This window comes from Seriola lalandi, unplaced genomic scaffold (genome assembly GCF_002814215.2).
Source record: "Seriola lalandi dorsalis isolate HSWRI2012SDOR001 ecotype SW California unplaced genomic scaffold, Sedor1 jcf7180002052274, whole genome shotgun sequence".
NCBI lineage: Eukaryota > Metazoa > Chordata > Actinopteri > Carangiformes > Carangidae > Seriola > Seriola lalandi.
Window position 1 is genome coordinate 737269 of NW_019522827.1, and position 21599 is coordinate 758867.

General features: G+C 42.9%; 1 protein-coding gene across 1 annotated transcript in view; it reads right to left on the minus strand.

Annotated features, from left to right (window-relative positions):
- plxnb2b (plexin b2b) overlaps positions 1–21599 on the minus strand; it is a 125648-nt gene that overhangs the window by 38226 nt on the left and 65823 nt on the right. The window contains exons 3-8 of the mRNA XM_023400279.2: positions 5771–6900; positions 4925–5113; positions 4681–4806; positions 3404–3504; positions 1686–1812; positions 910–1069 (exon numbers count right to left, since the gene is read on the minus strand). Coding sequence (XP_023256047.1) covers positions 910–1069; positions 1686–1812; positions 3404–3504; positions 4681–4806; positions 4925–5113; positions 5771–6898 — 1831 coding nt within the window. The 5' untranslated portion in view covers positions 6899–6900. The remainder of the gene's footprint in view (positions 1–909; positions 1070–1685; positions 1813–3403; positions 3505–4680; positions 4807–4924; positions 5114–5770; positions 6901–21599) is intronic.

A 21599-nucleotide genomic window follows, 5' to 3' on the forward strand; every position in this document is an offset into this window, starting at 1 on the left:
GGGTGGGGGGGATGTACAAGTTTTACACATTTATGGGTGGGAGATGATGTCTTTGGGAAGGAGTCTGAATATCCAAGACATCCAGTTCAAGATGTCATTTGTGTATTTGAAGACTGATACATAAAACATGACCTGTAAATAATTCAACATGACCTCAAATGTCTTTATAATAAGTCATGTATTCATGTATTAATTCAAAAAGTTATAATAATCACTGAATGAACCTGTTACGGAGTATTGTGTCAGCTTCAGGTACCCGTTAAATCTAGAGCAACCAGTCCTCCCAGGAAATTGTTTAGCTGAGGTGGAAAGCCACTTTGATACTGACACATCTCTTCTTGTGATTGACTGGGGAAACAACAGCCTGACTCAGTAAATATATGGCATTTGTTGTTGGGGGGGGGGGGAATGCTCCTCTGCTCTGTTCCCAAAAAGCTTAATGTTTTATGTCATAAATTCATGGTCTTTGTTTAATAGAAAATGGCCCACCACTGCAAAAAAACGAAAAACAACAAACACATGGAAAAACTGACTCCTATGCTGGAATAATATTATATTATATTGAGTTATAATAATAATAATAATAATAATAATAATAATAATAATAAAAGTTCCTAAAACTAGATTTGGAGACAGGGCACCTTTACAAGAAGTCATCAGTAAATTCTTTGTCGATAATGTAATTTTGTGATGCAAATTTCCTAACAAATCTGCAATAAATCAAATTACCAAAAACAACCAGCATGGGGTCAACCTGGGGCTCTTTTCGGGCCCCTCAGAGTCTCTAGGACCGGGGCACTTTCCCAGTTTGCCTAGTTGGTAATGCAGCATTAGTTATAATGGAGAAGAGCAGACATTTGCCTTGTGTTAATGTGTTAAAAGAGGGTAGGTTAATCATAAAGGACAAACCTTGGTCCTCAGGTGTTTGTGGTATGAGTGAGGGGTGGGGCAGATCGCAGGAGACCTGACTGGAATCAGACATGGTGCCTTCGCTCCGGAAAGACTCGATGGTGCAGTGCAGGCGGTCAGAGAGACCGATGGTGGGCAGGGAGGGGATGTTGATCTTCACCTGGACAGAAAAAAAATATGCAGAACAGTGTAAACCGCTGATTGCATTGAGTTTTTCATTGAAAGCATTGAAGTTTATCATCAGTTTTGCTGAATAACATTAGTTAGCATTAAACTATTTCTCTGCTTGGTCTATAATTCAATAATAATTCATATAATTCAACCGAAGTTACAATAGAGGAACTGTTTCTTTTTGAAAAGCTGGAGATTGACTGAAAATGAGCAAGGAGGAGAGGTGCTGTTGATGGAAATACAAGAGTGAGTCAGAGAGGGAGGGACAGAAAAGTAGCCAGAAAGCAGAGGAATGAAAAAAACAACGTGAGAGAGAAGGCGCTGTTGGGAGGAGAGGCTCTCCATCTTCAGGCTGTGAGCACAATCAACCAGGTCAGTTATAATAAGCCAGCTTGGAGTTTTTTGGATGGATCAATACAGAGTAGGAAGACCCAGTGCCGGGGCTTTTGATTCACAATGGAAACAGTTTATTACTCAGGCGGTGCATGTTTGTGTGGTGTGCATGTAAGTGGGGCTGTGTACTGCAGAGCGAGAGACAGAAAGAGGTTCAGAGAACAAAGGGAGAGAGTGAACGAGAACGAGTGAGAAGAGAAGCGGCACTGTACCTTCTGAGTCTTTTTACAGGAAAGGTTCGGGGGATTGAAGGAGACAATCTTGACACACTGCTGCCTGGGGCTCCACAGCCAGCCATTCTTCTCCTCTGCCCGTCGGCACTCAGACCTCCTGGTACACCTTCAGACGAAGGATGAACAACTCCCATCAGTCTCTGCTCCACATCCCCTAAACACTTTCACAAGGCCTCAAAAAACAAAGCCTATGGACAGATTTTCAATGTGCTGTTGTGCACAACAAGCACATGCCCAACTGACTTCAAGCAGGGCCTGTTCAAATTTTCAAAATAAAGTTCTGTATAGATATGTAAAACCTTAAATGGCTTCATGGGCAGATGGTTTCACAGCAAAGTGTCAATCGTATGGAATTTAAAGCTATCATATTCAAAAATCGATCGATTGTTTGGGTCTTTTTTTATAGCAAAAATGCAAAACATTCCCTTATTCCAGCTTCTCAACTCTCTTACTGCATTTATTTGTCTTATATGATAGGAAGCTGAATATTTGTTTTGGTTTTGGATGGCAGGTTGAGGAAAACGAGCACTATGATCACGCCAGAATGGGGCTTAGGCTTGAATTGTCAAATCAGAGAAACACCTGCCAGATTAATCAATGATGAACATTTTTGTTTGCTAGTTAAAACATTTGACAGTGTGCAATATAATTTGATATAAAAAATACTGTAATTACACACTTTCATAACTACAACATATTGCATAGGAAAGATAGAACACATACATACACACATAATCTAAAATGTTAATACAGGTTCAGATTTCATTCATTTTTTTGTCATCATCACTCAGGTGAAACACACTAAACACAAACTAAACACACTCCAGGGGAATACAACATAATAATACTCCCGTCTTGTCACACGTCTTCATAATGTGCAAACAAACAGGACAACTCAATATAATGTAGCAGATTTGAGAAGAAAATAATTTGGATTAACTTGTTTTCAAGAGGTGGCAGTACGGAGAGAAAAGCAAAAAAGCAAAAATAAGTACAGCTTCAGCTAATAATGACTTTTTTTTTTATGGTTCAATCTGACATTTATTTTCTTGATTCATGGATTATTCCTCTTATCTATGAAACATCAGAAAACAGAAAAATATGTAATTTTATCCGACTAACAGCTACAAAACCCAGATATATTCAGATCACTGTCAAGTCAGACAAAGAAAAACAGCAGAAATATCACATTTGAGAAGCTGCAACCACCAAATGTTTTGCTTAAAAGTTAAATAATCACTGAATTGATTAATTTTCTGTCAGTTTACTAATCGGCTGATCAAATAATTGCTAAAAATGTAATGCTAGGTAAAGTACAGAGTATCAACAGCTCCCGTAGGGACACAACTGTTTTTCTGCTTTTTTCCCTGTTCATGATCACATCTCAGTAAAATACATGACACATAACGCTCCCTCTACCCTCCAGACCCTGATAAATATAGGCTGATGAGAGTAAATTGCATAGACTGCCTTCGCTGCATGAGGCTGACAAACAGCTTTAATTCCTTACGGCTGCACGGACAACAGGAGATGGAATATAAACACCAGGGGGTACTAAAAGTGTCTGCAATAAAACACTGAACAAATACCCTGCTGTGTTTTACAGATGGAATTGCAAGTGTGGGTGTTTGTGTTAGTCTGTCGCTGTGTGCGTGCATTTATAAGTGCATGCATGAGTGTGTATGCTCGGCCCTCACCTGCCCTCCAGGACACACCAGCCACAGTAAGGGTCCCTCAGTTCCACGCATGATTGGCAGTCTTTCTTTTGGAGGCACGTCTGCACTGGCACCTTGGTAATCTGGAGCATTACGACATGAAATATGATCTAACAGTGCAACTTAGAGAAGACACAGCACAGAATACAAAGCTTTTTAAATGGAAATGTTCCTTGGTTTGTTGCCGGTGTGCAGAATGAGAATAAAACAAGTTCTGTCGCAGCCCAGGGTCCCTCATGTCTGCTCCCCGTGTTTAATCACTAAAACAATTCCCTCCATCTACATGCTAAATGTTTACTGTACCCAGGGGTGGAAAGTAACTTCAGAACTGCTTGTCGGAGAGTTGAATCACTTCAGAACCACCCCCCCCCCCCCAAGACCAAGAATTTCCAAGACCGGGTGATCCGTCATCCAAACCTACTTATATGATGGTGATCTAGCCTCGTTCCAGACCTCTGAATCACTGCCCACATCAGCCCATTATTCAGTGATTCAAATAGACTGAATGAAGTGATATGAAATTGCAATTCAGTCTTATTACCAGGCTCCGTATGGTACAATCATCTTAAAATAGTTCAAGTTATGTAATGTATTTAATGATGTAACATTCTGAAAGGGGCAGTTCTCCATTATGAGGACTCATACCTTTGATACCTAAGAACTTTTGCTGATAATACTTATATAATAATTTTCAGTGCAGACCTTTATTTGTCATGGAGTATTTTTACATTTTGGTGTATCTGCTTTTACTTAAACTAAAATATCGAGTAGCTCTTCCTCCACTGATTGTACCCTGCACCATAAATAGTTTATTTACAGCATGAAATATTTATGTTTTTGTCATATTGTGTGTGGCAAGGGCATCTACAAAAACTTGAGTCATCTAGTTCAACTGTCAGACAGACGGAAATACTGTATATCATATTCCTTTGTGGTAAGAACTAGTTAGACAGTGTGTGTGTGACGAACACACTTTTCCTGCGTCATTGAGATAGCAGAGGGGACCTAATGAAGAAGCAAGTCTACACAGGATCCATTTCGGTTGAGTTTTTCAGTTATCTATGTCAACTAGTATCTGATGAAGAGATACGCTTCCATGCAGCTCTCCAAGGGCGGTATACTAGTTTCTGTTTAACTCACACTTTGCGTGTGTTAACTGCAAACCAAAAGCATCTTTTTTTTTTTAGGCTCCAAGTTCTGTTGCGAACTGGTGACCTACACAGAGTACTGTGCGTGAACCAGGACCCCGGCATACACACCTTTTTCTCAGTGGTAATGTACAGGTGGCTGTTACTGAGGTCAAAGAAAATGTTCTTGTTGACCTTCTCCCCAGTGGTGGCGCCAGGAATCTTGCTGTACACATATGGGTCCGCGGTCAGATGTACCTGGACAGAAAAAAAGAAGTAGCACCGTCTGATATGAGGTTATTTCCCCCCCAATTCTCCTTCCTTTGGGTAAAAGCTTAAAGCAAAAGATGATCAACAGGTCACATGACAACTCTACCTTGAAGACCTCTCCCTGGTTGTTCCCCAAGAAGGCGATGGTGTGATCATTCTCCACAGCGATAGCCACAGAGGTCAGAAGGCCCGACATGGTCAACACTGCATTTCCGTTTAAGGCGTACTTCGGCTTACTGGCCAGAGGGGAAGGCAGAAAGTCCGCACCACACTTGAAGTTTTCCAACGTATCCTTCTGCAAAGAGAAAATGAGGAACAAAATATTGATTGCGCATTGTGTGTCCTTTACTTGAAAGCGGTAAGAGAGGGAATATGTGGGAATCAAATCCATTAGGAATGTTGTAGATACTCTGCTAAATAAGCTACATGTAAATGAAGCCTATTATTAGCTTTCGGTAATTAGTTTCATTCTGTAATTTCATTTCATTTATATTAGAATAAAATGTATTTATACAACAATTTGAAGTACTATATTATTTATTTACATGGGCCTTGTATTTAAAGTGTCATCTACAGTAGATTTGTGAAAAATGTATAAAAGATTTGGACTTGAGCCTCCATTACAGGGCTAAATATTTTTCCTACAGGCCCATATTTAGCCCATGGGCCTCCATCTTCCTACCACTTCAATATAATGTTATTCTGGATGAGTTGAGGGAATTGGGAAAAGAGATATGGAGAGATAGAAAATGTATGAGGCAGAGACAGATTTAGACAGGACAATGCAAAGGATCTGCAGAACAGAGTAAACACTGAGACATTAAAGTAAACAGTCACATCTGTGCATTATTGATGGTAGCAAAGGGAATTCTTCTTAACGTGCTCCCATTTATTTCAAACAGATTTTTTTTTCTTCAAAACTTCCATCAGCTGACACAAAAGAAGCACTTACTGCAATTTTTGACGTGCAGAATTCCTCAGTTTTAGATGAGTAGGGGATGTCCACAGCGGGAAACCCGGAAATCCTCCCTGAATCACTGTAGCAGGCGCTGATGATATCCACCAGCCGCTCGTTGATGGACTTGAGCGGGTACATGCAGAGGGCAGACTCATTTTCGTTGTCATCTGGACTCGCCACCATGAACAGAACTTTGGTCGGGGAGTCAGCATGCCCATACATACCTGGTTCAGCCATGACCCGCTCCAAATCTTTTCCTGGAGAAGCCACATAAGCGGCTTGCACTTTGTTGTATCGGTTATTTAGACCACAGTTTAACTGGAGCTCTGTGTGGGAATAGTAGTGATGGTCGTCTTCGCAAAGACGAGACACAAAGGTAAAGTTTTTATTATCCGTACCATCGAGTGTCCGCGAAAACAGGAAATAAACAAACCCATTCTCTTTGAAGGCATGGCGGAAGTCGTGCAGGTACTTGGGAACAAATGGTGTCGTCTGTACCGTAGATGCCTCGATGATGCTCTCAAACACAACCCAGTCCCGGAGGTCCTGAAGGATTCGTGTGCTGATGAGTTTTGTACTGTCCAGGCTTCCATAGCCCTTCCCAACAAGAAACACATTGAAGTTCTGCCCATCTTTTGCGTAGGTGGACATGACGCCCACAACGTTGACGTTATCCTCTATGCTAGCCACGTAAGTCCTCTCTCCTTTGCTGTCACTGTAATACATCTGCTGTTCCACGTTGGTCAGGTTCAGGAGCGAGCAGATGCCTCGATAGCGGCTGCCGCAGACTATAAGTGAACCGTTGGACGGGTGGACCAGGAGAAGCTTGTTGAGATTGGGCATGAGCTTCGTGTCCTGGCAGGCCGAAGCAGGAGGAGTACAGGTCCGGGCGTCCTCTTTGGGGCCCGTCTCGGCACGAGCTTCCAGGCGGAGCGACGGCCCCAGCTGGAAGATGGTGTTGACCGCTCCCAGGTAGATGCGACCAGTCTGTGGGTCCTGGACCACATTGTTGATGGGGGTCTCCGTGGTGAACTCCAGGATGGGGATGTTGCTGCTCTCCTCCTGGGCTCGTATGATCGACTGGCAGAAGAGGAAGAGGAGGAGGGAGACCCAGCTTGCCATCTCTGTAGAGAAAAGAAAGGGAGAGATGTTTTATTGTCAGTGAAGTTAAATGCAAATTGAAATATACATAAACTATAGACAACACAAGACTTCAACAGAAGGGTTGGTGTGCGATTAACATCCACCCCTACAAACGAACACAAACACATGTATCTACTATAATGGTCATTGTGTATGAAGTCTGCATTCATGTTATTGATACAATCACAAGTTTTAAAGCAACAGTTTGATTTTGGGAAATGCACTTATTCCAGTTCTCGCTGAGAGTTAGATTAGAAGATCAATGCCACCCTCATGTCTGCACGCTAAATATGAAGCTGGACTCAGGAGAGGGATAGCTTAGCTTAGCTCTTTCTCGCTTTGATTTTTGTACAGATTAAACAAAGATACAACATGCATTAGTGAGATTTAGGTGTTAGCAGGTGGATTTTGGTCTTTTTATATATAACCGTGCAGATATGAGAGTGATATGGATCTTCTCTTCAAATTCTCATGTGTGAAAGTGAAAAAAACATATTTCCCAACTATTCCTTTCAAGGGGCTGCTTCACTGAATTTAAAACTAAACATCTTTTCTTAGCTGCCTCTTGTAGCATGTAGCCATGCAGATAATTTTGATTTGATCAGGCAAGGTTTTGAGATATCTGTCAGAAATTTCTCCAGCCACTCCAGTCCTTCTGAGGAAAATTCAATTTTGTTTGCAGTGTGTAAAAATGCAAAATCAACTTCTCCCTCCAGAAAAAGCATTTCAGTCGATCTGAATAACTAACAGACACGTTTTCTTTGTTCATGGCGACGTCTGTAGATTCCACAGAATAAATGGCATCGTTTCAAATATAAATCCCATTTATCAGCATGGCTACAAATCAACAGGAGTAAATGGAGAAAAAATGTTTCTTCTTTGTCATTTGGGTTAACTGCCCCCTCAAGAGTACTATTTATGAAGCATATCAAGATATAGATTTAGGGTATTAGGGTAAAACTATTTTAAAAACTGCCTTGAGCTAACAGTGCACAGTGCAGTTGTTTGTGTATGACTCAGCTCTCTGCTCCAGTTCTATAAAGGGTGTGTTATTTTGGACTTAATTGACTTAATATCAGAAATGATCACTGGTGAAAAATAAAACTGTTCTGAGTGGGGGTAAAGAAAGATTAAGGCCAAGAGCGAGATTTCAAAGAATAACACAGTAAAAGCCTATTTAAAAAGCCTGGATCTGTTCCAACTTCATTTGCACTTTGCTTCAACAACACCTCCTAGCACAATGTGCTCAGGAAGTACACCGTTTTGTCTCCGGAAACATGATCACACAATATCCCTGTAAAATACAGACAGCATCGTGTCCCGGCCAACAGCAGGTGTCTGTGGAGCCCTCGCTCGCTGCTGTTTGCCCAGGCAGTGGTAAATATGGAACTGCAGGTGGCTTCGAAACAGCTATTGCCCACACAGCAAATGTGCATCTACGTTCTGGATGCGGTTTCACGCTCACACACTCTCAATAGCATCCTCCCTCTCGTTTCACCTTGCGAGTCAAGTCCACAGGCATATTTGTCAAATTGAAAACCCCTGATGAAACTAACGGGGAGTCGTTTGCCAAAACTATGTTTTATGATGTTAACCTGCCTTCCCTCGCTGGACTAAGTGTGTGTGGGGGGCACTGATTAGACATTTGCCCTGGGGGGGACTGTGTTAATTTCACTGGCAACCCCCAAGTGCCCAGTGCTAAGTTTGATGATTTTATGTCCACCCCCCCCCCCTTTTACTACCTCAGTCCTTCTCCCCCTCCTCACCCATTTCACTGCGTAAATGTATTGTGCCCTTTTCAATCCATAGCCTTAAATATTTCCATTAAAACTGAAATGGTGCAATAAAATCCCGGTCTGTGCTTACTCAGGACAGAATTGTGTGTGGTTGGTTTCCTACAGCTTTAATTAAGATGGAGGGGCACTCAGCCTTTTGTCAAGACTTAACTAAGAGGAACAGACTAAAAAAAAAAATAAAAAAAAACCTTGAGGGGTTTTGGTGGACAAAATAAAAGGAACATCATATGAACAATAATTTCAGCTCCAAAGTAACAAAACTTCAATTACAAAAACATTTCCACTGGCAAAGTTGAACTGACAATTACAAGCATGTGTCAGCTTTAAGAGGCGCCACAATAACTCACTTTTATGTTTGACTCTTCAAGCGAGCGTCACAAAAACTGCACAAGCTGCAAAACGGCTTTTGCTGCCTCGAAATGTTGACAACATAAGCTAAACACAGTCAAGCTGCAGAGACAGAGAGTGGTGGCAAATTTCAAAATGTTCACAGACAGACACTGAAAACCGGCTTTAAAAATGATCACAGAAATAAATGAAATAATAAAAGTTTTCTCTGTAAAAGTGAGCTTCATAAAGCCTCACTCCTCACTGGCTTTTGGCAACAATTTGAAGGACGTCAGAGCTGGAATACAGATGACTTTGTACTGAATGACAAACCCCCCCCCTCCAAAAAAAATCAATTTAAGCCTCAATAAACTGATCGCATGAATGCACTGCTTGTGATAACAGACACGTGTCATTTTTACGATCATTATTTGACATTTCCAGAGTGCACTGTGCATGTGAACTTTTGGGTGTCAGTAGCAATGACCTGTGTCTATCCTTCTTCCTTCCTTCATTAATTAAACCAGTTTTGTTTCTCTCCTCAAATTTTCTACCTCTGTCTGTTTATCTCATTTTCGGTGATTTAATGAAGTGCTACAGTATATAAATGCAGATTTTATTACCACTACTTCTCAACATGTAGGCATTTTGTCACATTTTAAAGCCCACCTGATGTCAGTATACTTCAACAGCTGGGCTGCGTTTGCTCACTACAAGCTGCTTTTTTGTCAGTCTGTTGATGGTTAAACAGGTTCAGGCAGTCATGACCTTTGATGTGCATTCTTTCTGTTTGTGGAAACACCTGATAGGAACATCCAGTGTTTTGTAACTTCACCGGCGGATCCTGTAGATACCAATTAAAACTAGAGTAAGTCTGTGCATCTACACAACATTGGAAATTAAACAGCAGCTGTTTGTTTAATGCTGCTGAATTATTTTTTGGTTTTGCACACAAGGAAAAACCGTGCTGTCTAAATATTGAGTGTGATTGTAAATATTGACAGTAATTGAAGCATGACTCCCTCACTGAATGTATTTCCATTGTGTGCCATCCACTAAACACTGTAATATCCACATTTCTATCAATTCCCTCTGCTGTGATACAGACCACACAGAGAGACTTCACAAAAGGTGGATTATGTCAATGGTTTCTGTGACAGAAAAATCACTTGATTCCTCTGACTCCTAATCAAACGTGCTGTGACAAAGCAACTTTCTCAGACTGCAATTTACAATGCAAGGACAATTGTCTCGGGGCGCTCATTTAGGTTTCAGAAAACTCCAGTTCCACTTACATCCATGACTTCAAAGAGTCCTTTTCCTATTCATGCAAATCCTATAGCAAGCCCCTGCTCAGAGAAAAAAAAAAAAAGGTGTCACACAAATTTCCCTCAGATGCTGCATTGTGGGTCAGTGCAAACTAAATTCTTAACATATTTCAAAGGAGCCGGTTCTCTCCTAGGACGTCTCCTTCTGTCGCTCTATCACTTTTCATCCTTTTTTCATGGGTTTAATCCTGAACGCTGGAATTAAAGAGGCTTCAAAGAGCTGAAGAGAGGTAGACGTCTGGCGGGGGTGACACAGGTGGAATGAGGCCCATTTCTCCCCAGACCAGCCCACCTCTCTTTTCCCAACATGCCTCTAAGCTGCTGTGAGAGAACACGGCAAATGGGCATACCATCCGGCACGTGGCTATTCTGAATAAATAAAAAGATGCTAAATTTAGAGGCTGTGTGCTGCATCAGCTTGCAGCTAATGAAGCCTCCAATGGCCTGGGATAAATAATAATGAAACGCATCATGTGCTAATGAAGCTGGCACATCTGAAAAATGTGAATCGGTGAAAGGCACAATTGTTGAATTAAAAAAACTGCTCGACTGTATGAACGACTGAATGGTTGGATTGAATTAGAAATCACTACTAATTGCTCTTCTCACATTTCACTTCATAGTTACTATAACAAGCTAATATTTTGTTTAACGATGAATCTTTAAACTGAAGTGTCTAACCTGAATTCACACCGTCACTGACTGAATTAGGAGCTTGTGGCAGCAGAGCTCCCCTCACAGAGGAATCAGAGCGTCATTGTTAGCTCAGCCGTGATGAACAATATGTTACTTCCTTTTCAAAAGTTTATTAAAAGACAGCGAAAAAGCAACAGAAATGATAATGACGTGAGAACTCCGTTTCAAATATAGCGAGTAGCTTTAGACCTACAGTAATTGGTAAAATGAGATTATTTGTTCCTTTTGCTGCAGCTTTCTACTTCTTTGTTCTCATGTTTTTAACATCTTAATGTCAGACACTGTGCCTCACACAAGACCCACTCACACTAACAGATTTGTATGTATGAGAAATGTCTTATGAGTCATGTACAGATTGTTTTTCCTTTTCAACGCGGCTCCTTACAAACAGGGGACAGGGGCTAAAATGAGCGATTTAACCCTAGTATATGGCTGGACTGCTTATGGTCAATGTGCGCAATTGAGGAAGTAGTTGAAAACTGTAAACAACAGACATCATGGCGTCGTATTTGCATTCTGCCTAGAGTCAGCTGCTTTCAGCCCTGCATCTGTTTGCTTCTCTCCTATTCTCTGTGCTACATATACTGTATTTTAATACAGCCAAATGGCCAAATAAATGTGTTTTCATTTACATGTTTTGTAAAGAAGTATGATGTAAAGACAAAGACTCTGCTGGGATTTTGGCTATATTTACTTGTAAAAGGATCCCTCAGAGAGAAAGTTAGAAGCCACAGACGTTTATACCTAGTCTTGTTTGGAAAAAAAAAGTCTCCTAATGTAGAGACAAATGCAAACCTGTTTGCACCAAATCATTTTGAAAGAGCAATTGCCAATGGGGAAACTCCATTTGGTCGAGCAATGGTGCAAATACGATCACTCAGTCAGTCAGGGACATTTGTGCTTATAGGGCTGGCCCCGCTGTTGCAGTTTGCCAAAAAAGTCAGAGAGGTTTAGAATAAGAAATATTAAGATGTTATTGCATACGGTCCAACTGAAAGCTTGTCTCTGTCTTAATAAAGATTTGTGGCCTGTGTAAACACCAGGGACAGAGATTGGAAATAAGTCCAGGACTATGTTGTTTCTATCCCCAATGCTCTATTCTCATTGTTCTATTCTGACATGTTGTATTACTATACATGCATCAGAATGAAATCTCAGACTGTGCTTGTGCAGGTCTTGTGTTGCGATCTGTTGAATTGAACACAACAGCTTTAAGATGCAACAGACCGAACCTACTACTGAAGCGAAGATGTCAGAATCCGTGCAGAACATAGTGGAATTATTGACGATGAAATGATCATTGAGCTTTGAAGAGAAGTGAACAAAATGTATAGTCATGATTGGATTCGGTGAGTTGTAATTTCCACCTCTAGATTCTTTGCTTGGAGGGAGAATAAACATTAAAGGAAAAACTGTTGAGGTACTACATGCACAGACTTGATAGTAGCACATGAAGGTGGATCCCTTTGTTAGCTCACTACTCATCACACACAGGCACACACTCCTTTTGTTGACAACTACAGCGCCATCTCTTTCACCCTCCCTCCACAATTTAGGACATGTCTGGACAGGAGGAGCGGCTCTCAGCAGAGGAAAATGTAAGCTAATTGAAAAATGGCAGGTGTACACACAAACACACACATGTTCATAGGCTTAGTGATACATAAGCACACAACAATACGTGCACCAGCGCAGTTTGAAGTGCTGACAAGGTAATCCCAGTCCGACCGCAAAGCCACACTCTTCTCTTCGAACTGCCACGCTGTGTTTCTTTGACACGGGGCCACTAGATCCCAGCATGGCAGTCCGCATGCCTCTCGACCAATCCTCTTGCCACGCAACGTCCCCGCACCCCGCTCTTCTAGGACGACACCGGCCAGGAGGAAGTCTGCGCGAGGGAGCGAGAGATCAGGGGGAAAACGGTAGGCGAGTGGAATGTGTGTCTAATGATTAGATCACACACACACAAACACTTGTGCAACTGCTGACCTGGCAAGTTCTAAACCAGCATGAGTGTTCCTCTCACTCATTAAAATAGATCCCGAACGGAAACTGGTATAATAAATAAAACAGAAACAGACACCCTACCCCGAAAACATAATAGGATATCACCCCATACTGGGATCATTCATATTCAGCACTTTCTTTATCGGAGAACTGGCTTTGACAGATGCCAGGGTCTGACATGGATGTGGGGGGTGTCTTCACATTGAAGCCGCTTTCAGTGTTACATACTGATAAAAGTGAACCGCTATTAAATCACTCGCATGTCCCCAGAGGCCTCGGGGCTGGGCGTAGTGCGGGGAAGGAGAGGTGAGCGAGGAGTCAATGCTATAAAGCAAATCTTCCCGTGTCTCTCGCAGCGAGGATTGTAGCTGAATAAGGCCTGATAAAGCGTATACAAGGCAACATGACAACGTGGGTTAGGAGCCATACAAGGAGCCGGAAACGAGGGGTGGATCCCTGTCCTTTACTTTCCCGCTGCCATCGAGGAAAAGGATAGGCAGAACAAGCGGCATTGTTACGGTTGAAACATGAAGTGGGAGAGTGTGGAGAACTCTTTCTTTCTCTGCATGTCTCCCATCTCGCCTTTTTTTCCCCTTTTTTTCTTTTTTTTTTTTTTTGACATGCATGCGCTCTTTTCGCATCCTTACAGTGAAATTGTTTCATGAGTTGCAATGGGGGGACTGGTGTGACGACGGCAATCCAATTTCCATATGAACAATTACCCTGCCGTCAGGGTTGGCAGTTCATTTATTTCAATTTGACTGACTGGGAGAACCACGCTCACCAAAGCAGCCAGCCCAGCCATTGTATTCAGGGCAACAGGCACGGGCAGGGGATTGATGGGCCTGGTCCATTTCAGTGAGATCCAGCTGCTCTGGCCTGAATATGCTAACACCTTTAAAGTTGGCCCATGACCCAAGGAGAGTGTGAATCTGACTTTGCTCTCCAGTTACATTGTGTCTATGTGTGTGTGTGTGAGTGAGTGTGTTTCACTTCTCACACCTGTATGTGTGCTTGTGTTTCTCCTGCGCGCCCACGTATGTCTGCCCTCTTGTGTATGTTTGTCTGTTGTGATGTATGACCACGAGTCAGGAGGTGCGAGTGTAAAACCCCCAACCCTCCCCCCAGAACACACACACAGACACACACACATAGACACAGACACACACACACACCATCCTTTTAGGCGCAGCACTTTTCCTCATTAGGAGTGATAGGCTGTTTGTGTGTCTGTTTACCGCTCCGTCACCATTTTCAAGGCTCCTGCTATCTCCCCTCTGCCAGCTGGACACTTGAGCAGCGAGAGCACAAAACCACAGGCACACACACACACAAACTACTTGAGCAGAGCACACATTTATATTTTTGTGCGGAGATACACACACACAGGCACACTCACTACTAGACTTTTCTGCCTTATACCTTTCTCAGCAGCCGACCTCACTGTCTCTTGTAATCTCTCAATCTCTGTTTGCCTCTCAAACAAACACACAAATGCAACCTCTCTCTGTCTGGGCAGCAGCAGCTTGGGCTAATCTCCCAATGCTAACTGGCCTCCCCCATCCCCACCCCCCGCCTCCACCCCCCAGCTGGATGTTGCAGCTCTCCAGCGGGACAGAGTGGTTGTTTGCTGTGTGGACACAGCTGGCGGATGTGGGGAACCTGATTAAACGGTCTGGCCTGGCGGAAAAGAGCTACTTTCAGGAGCCAATGGCTCCTCTGACATGAACGCCACAGCCAGACGGTTGCTAATACACACAAACAGTTGCAGGGGCAGGCATGCATACACAAGCTCGCTAAACAACTCCACTCGCAGATATGCATCTGATATCCAACATTGTGACTGCATATGAAAAATGCTGCTCACACGCACAACTAGAGATGCAAATAAATTGTTTACTCTATTAAGTCAAAAAGAGCTTACAGAATCCAGAATGAGGTTTTCTGAGCCCAAAAGCCGCAGTTACTCAATTAACAGTGACACAATTTCACTTTGAGAAGCTTGTCACAGCAAAAATGGAAATTTAGCTTGATGAATGACTCAAATGATTGATTGATCAATTATCAAAAATGTTGATAAATGTTTCCCTCTGCCAACTAATCAATTCATTGACGTATCATTTCATCACTACCCATAACTCTCATTTCTTTTTGACTGATTCCTGCCGGGATTTTTCCCTCTGTTACTGCTCCTGTCGCAGTTCAGGCTCGTCTTTAAGCACAGGTAATGATTCAGCGTCTTGCTCAGGGACACTTCAGCAGGTTGGATGCTTGCTCTCACACACACACACACACACACACACACACACACACACACAACACACACACACAGAGAGAGAGAGAGAGAGAGAGAGACTTAAATCCCCACTTCCCCTGGTTGGAAGGCAACTTCTCTAATCCATACACCACCCTGAAGCGATCCCCTGCTCCCCATGCACACCCAGCCTCCACTTACATCCAGCACGTACTCACGTTCCAACACACATGCAACCACAATTAAGAAGTCAGCCAGTCAGACTGACTGCTGGGAAAGAATCCATTACACACCTTATTGGTTATAATGATTTCACTTCACCAGCATAAACGCCAATGAGCCATGAAGGTATCTTGTAATGTGGTTTAGTCTCACTGCCCAGCTTTCGTTTGGTTTCAAGGGGAATACTGATCTTATGGTGACTGATTGCTCGCCTGCCCTCTTACAGGAATTCACATGAACAGTGGACAAGGAGATGAAGCCAGCGTGTGTTTAAAGTGGGTTCAGCCTTGGAGGGGTAGGTCAAAGGGTTTTGGGAAATATGCCTGTTTACTTTCATTCCAAGAGTGAGCAAAAAAGAGTGATACCAATCTGGAGGATAGTGAGCTGGAGTCAGGACACATTTACCCTAGATTTGCATAAACACTGGAAGCATGGAGGAGAAACAGCAAGCCCGCTTCTGTCAGAAAAAAAAAACCAACAAAAAAATATATAGGCACAAACACCTCCAAAGCTCCGTAATCAACACTGTTTATTTGTTTAGTCAGTACACAAACAGACACAAACGACAATTTGCTTATCCGGTTTACAATTTGTCAAGCCTTTATCCATGTTTTCCATACTTCTATGCAACATCTTTGGCTGTAGCTTGGGTTGCCAGATACATCAGTGAGCTCAGGTTTTGGTCTTTGTGCATGGCATCAAACTTTATAACCTCACTGTGATGATAAAAAGAGAAAAGCCCTAATGTTTACCCAAAGGTCAAAAAGTTTTGACCAGAGAAAAAAGAGACTGGGATCAAAACTTAAAAAAAACGAAATAAAATCTGTAATTTAGAGTCAGTGTGTAACTGTTACTTTTCTTATTGTTGTTGGTTTCTTTTAATAACCCTGCACCTACATCAATGCCACTTCTCTTGTGAGCCTCTCTCATGCATTCGAGGAACCAGGTTGCTTAGGGAACTCAGGTTACTTAGGAAATCGGAGAACTGCCGGTTACTACATGCACTGTGGTGCATGTAGTTACTACATGCACTGTAGCAACCTGCTTCCCAAATACATGCAGCAGTTCGGCGATCAGATTTCTTTCCCAGCGCTTATTTTTAAAGCATGTAGTGATAGTTGATGGAGCAGAGGGACGATGCGGCGAGAGGACAGACAGACCGAGCACAGCTTCTCCTCACAGCACGGACGTGTCTGAATTCAACAAACAGTCAAAGGGTCAGCTGTGGAAACCAATTTATTTAGACTTCTAGAGGACACTTTGTCTTAGTTTACGTTTTAGTTCACTCACTCCCTGTAATGATCTTTCCTTTCATCCAGCCACTCTGCTGTTACTTTCATGTGTACTAGTAAAAAAAAAGAGGATTAGAAACCTGGTTACCAGTAGCTCCATGTTGTCAGGAAAGTGGCATTCTCACTCTTGGACAGAAAGCAAATAAGAGGGCAGTTCCCAGAAATCCCAGAAAACTATTCCTTTAAACACAGGTAAGGTGGTGCATGAATAGAACACAAGCTGTGAAAAGATGAAATCTCCCTGGTTCTGTCCAGACTTGTAAGAGCTGAATGAGTAAGACAAGTAGGAAAGAAGTCGGTGGTGGTGGTGGTGGTGGGGGGGGGGGGTAAGAAATGATCGAGAGACAGAAAGACAGAAACAGAAGGAGGGCAATCTCACACACGTTACTGACTGAGTCTCAATAGTTCCTTTGTGCGAGCTGGCAGGTGCCTGTCACTTGTCAAGATGAGTCATAGTGTGGATGGTGACTGAGATTTGCGATGGTGGGGATACGAGCTCCGGCTGAGGCCCAGAAAGATTCCAGCTTTCGGTAATGACTAACAGCTCTCAGGTAACCGCCCAAAGATTAGGCTGCTCTCCTCAGCATATGGAGAAAAGGTCACGTTTGGAGCTTAAAAGGTAATGGCTAAATTAGCTGCAAAAAAATACCTCATAAAATTAAATAGCTTTCAGTGAGAAGGTGTACTTTCCGCCGGTCATGCAGAAGGAAATAGACTGGGCTACTTTTTAATTAGTCTGACGTCGAGAACTAATCACAGAAAGGCTAGAGTGTGATAAAACGTGTTTATGCCTCGACACAAAACCTCAACTCGTAACACAAGAGCACCTTCTAACTTCCTCCTTCTCTCACAAATATTAATAAAAAGCCATATTTACTTGGACTACCTCCATCACTTATCCCTAGTGTCACACACTTCCACCAAATGTTCTTGATGCTATCGAAACCACTCCACAACACTCATCCCTCCTTCCGCCAACCCTTACAATCTTCATCCATCATCTATCAGTGCTGCTGCAGCCGGAGGGGGGAGAGCTGCTAAGCAGGGCCTGACTAATGGCTAAACAAACACCATTATCAGGCCTCGGTGGCCGAACGCTGAGCTACAGGAGCCCCAGAGCAGCTGAGGCTCTTTAATACTTAATCCCTGCTGCCCTGCGCTAAACTAAGCTAGGATGGGCGGGCACTGGAAGTTCACTAATGAGGGAATAAGCACAGAAACAAGAGCGAGGAGGAGTAGGAGGTTTGAGGCAAAGAGGAACGTCACGCATACATGCACACACGTGCACAATCACTTATCGCAAAAACTAAGCCGAGAATAGATGTATTAAGAGGGGGATAGAGAGAAGTGTGGCCCACTCGTCTTGGCCAATTCCCTCTCTAAAAAAGGCTGAGGGAGAAGTTAATGAGCCTGTTACAGCCCCACAGTTCCCCTGACAAGGCCGCTGATTACACCACATGTTCGGGCAAGAGGATTGCGCGAGTGTGTGTTTGCATGCACATTTGTATATGTGTATCACCTGACCCAAAGCGGTCATCTGCTAGTCATATGTTCACAAGTCAAGAATGCACATTTTCTGATAAACACACTTTCACACACACACACACACCAATCACCGCCATCAAGGCACAATCTATCCCCTCTCACAGTCACTCGCCTACATACACAAACTAAGCTACACCCGTGATCACATTTCTCACACACACACACACACATACATACACACGCTCAATCAAGTGTGACTGAGTGAGCAAGCCACTCAATGAGAGTGGGTGATTAGACCCTGGGAGAGTATGCCTGACCTTTCCCTCCACATCAAGTCCTCCACGCGCATGTGTGTTTTTATGAGTCAGTGGCTGTAAGCTCTCGGGCCCGAGCCACTTCACATCAAATGTCACTGACTTAAATGAGATGGCGAGACAGACAAGACGACGGAGGAAAGGAAAAGAGGGGAAGGATAGAGGATGAGAGAAAGGAGACATGAGGAAGATATTTTTTCTCTTTTTTTTTTTTTTTTTACAGTAGGCTGAAAGAAAAAGCCAAAGAAGAAAATAACTCAGAGAGCAAAGAATAAAGAAAGACTGAAAGAGAGCGAGAGCGCTGTCACCGATCAATCTTCTGTCTTGGCTCTCTCCCTCTTTGCATGAGAAACAGCAAAGCTGGGGTATTTTTAAATTCGCAGTTGGTTGTGGGAATTCAGCGCAGGCTCTTGTGGGTACACAAACCTCCCCCTCTGACTGTGGACATGGTTGAGTCTGCACTTCCGCGTTCTCAGAGCTCAGACGGACAGAAAGGCAGACGGTCTGAGTCAGGTCTCCGGGGAGCAAGCGAGCAGGGGGCAACTGAGGTTTTGCTTTTGGGTTCGTTGCGCTACTAACTGCTGAGGGTGGAGTTAGTTAACAGCAAAATTATATTTATGGGCTCCGTTTGAATTATGCTTAGAAAGCTTAAAAGAGCCTGTGGACGAGTAGGAGGTGGAAAGATGCACACAGGCAGTTTGGGTTCCAGTTTTAACTCTTAAAGGATAATTACTGTTTATTACAACTTGGGTTTTATTCCTATACATAATAATCGCAAAGTACTCAGCGGGGTAATTATTGTATGGGAATGCGATAACATTACTACAGCTGAAAGGACTGTTGATCAACAGAAAATTTTTTGGCAACCATTTTGAGAATCAATTAGTTTTAGTTTTTTTTTTAAGCAAAAATGCCAAAAAAAATAATTGCTTCCAGCCTCTCAAATGTGAATATTTGCTGCTTTTCTTACCCCTCTCTGATAGTCAATGGAATATCTTTGGATTTTGGAGTGTTGGTCAGACAAAACAAGCAAGTTGGGCTCCAAGAAACCAAGAAAATAATTGGCAGCTTAATCAAGGAAGGAAAATAAACATCACTAAAAACGAAAATTCTGTGAGGCAACAAGCCTCAAACAGACAAACCGACAGGTTGTAAACCAGATTAGTCAAACTTATTCCACACACGGACAATGATGGAAAACAGTAAAGTTATCACCTAAACTGTCGCCTCAAAAGATCCATCACAGTTTACAGACAGATTTACTGGTTCAGCTTGAACTACCGCAGTTGTGCACACCGCTTTCCTGTGCATTGAGGGATTATTACCAGCATTACAGGCCTGTCCATTTACCTCTGAATAACCCGTTGGCCTGTTTACAACCTGTCTCACTGTGTGACTGCTGTTTTTTTCTTTGCTCCATATGACTTTGTTGTTGTGATGCTTCCATCTTCCCACACCTCAGCTGTTATTTCAGTGGGTACAATAGATCCAAATGATGGATAAAAAATATCAAACATCAGACTTAAGTTGTGACAAATTGGAATTATCATTTAATAACTGGTTAAGTTATGTGATGCTGGTGAGACAAGTTCCCATCCGCCTCGTCTCGCCCCTTTCCTCCTCGTCTTTCTCCTCCTGTCATCACCGAAGATCTCAGAGGTGATAGTGAACCGGCACTCACCGCTGACGGGCCGGAGGACGTGTGGCGCGGCGCTTAGGTTAATTAAGTTTGAAATCGTAGAGATGATCAGTGGTGCTGCCACTCTCCCAGACTGCCAGCCTCCCTCCCCTCCCACCTCCCTGTCTCCCCGGCTACTACAAAGTGTTCAGTCTGTCTAACAGGTACAGAGGTGTCTGTGTGCGCAAGTGTGAGGAGGAGAATGTATTATTTTGTACCTCACTCCGCAAGAGAACAGAGACAACAACAAAAAAAAAAAAAAGGGACGTGTGTGGGTTAGTGCTCAAACGATTAGGTAGTTGATCGATTAGAGAGAAAACTGAAGTTTCTTCCTTTTCTTTCTGTTAAACTTTTTCTGGAGGGAGGGAGGGAGGGAGAAGGGGGCATGAGGGGTTGGGCCGTGTACGCCATCTGAATCGAGGATCTAAGGACAGAGGGTGTCATATGCCAGGCAGATTGTAAAGCCCTCTCGGGCAAATGTGTGATTTTGGGTTATATATATAAATAAATCTGACTTGACTGGAAAATTAACGATTTTGATAATCGATTAATTGTTCTACTGGTTCCAGCTTCTTGAATGTGAGAATCTGCCCTTTGAGAGTTAGAGTTTTTAAACCACTGACTGTTAGCCCAACAAAACAAGCAACCTTAAGATGTGATTGTCATTTTATGCTGTTTTCTGGCATTTTATAATGTAACCAATTAGTCCTACTGCATATGCACACATTCTATACACATACTGTATATATTGTTCTTCATGCACTCACACCACAGAAAAGAAGAAAATCCTCACATTTGAGAAGCTGCACACAGTGAATCATTATGTTTGCTTTAAAAAATGAGTAATGCGGAAAATTAATCAATTATCAAAATAGTTGGTGATTAACTGACTTATTGTTTCAGCTCTACTAGATAAACACATGTACACAGAACTTCATTCCCTCAGTCTCACAGAAAACACACAGAGAGCCACACACTCACACACATACACACACACACACACACACACACACACACACACACACACACACACACACACACACACAGACACGCACACACACGGGCCAGAATTAACAGGGTCGGGGAAAAAACAAACAAACAAAAAAAACAAAACACAAAGAGTCCCCAAATCCCATCCAGACTATCCAGTCTAGAGCCTTTTCGCGGCCATGATTGCTCTGTTCCCCAGGAGGCTGCTGTAAGAAGCTGGACCTGCAGTGATTGTTGAAGGATGCCTATTGGCATGAGAGGCACGTAGACACCCCCCCCCCCCCCCCCCCC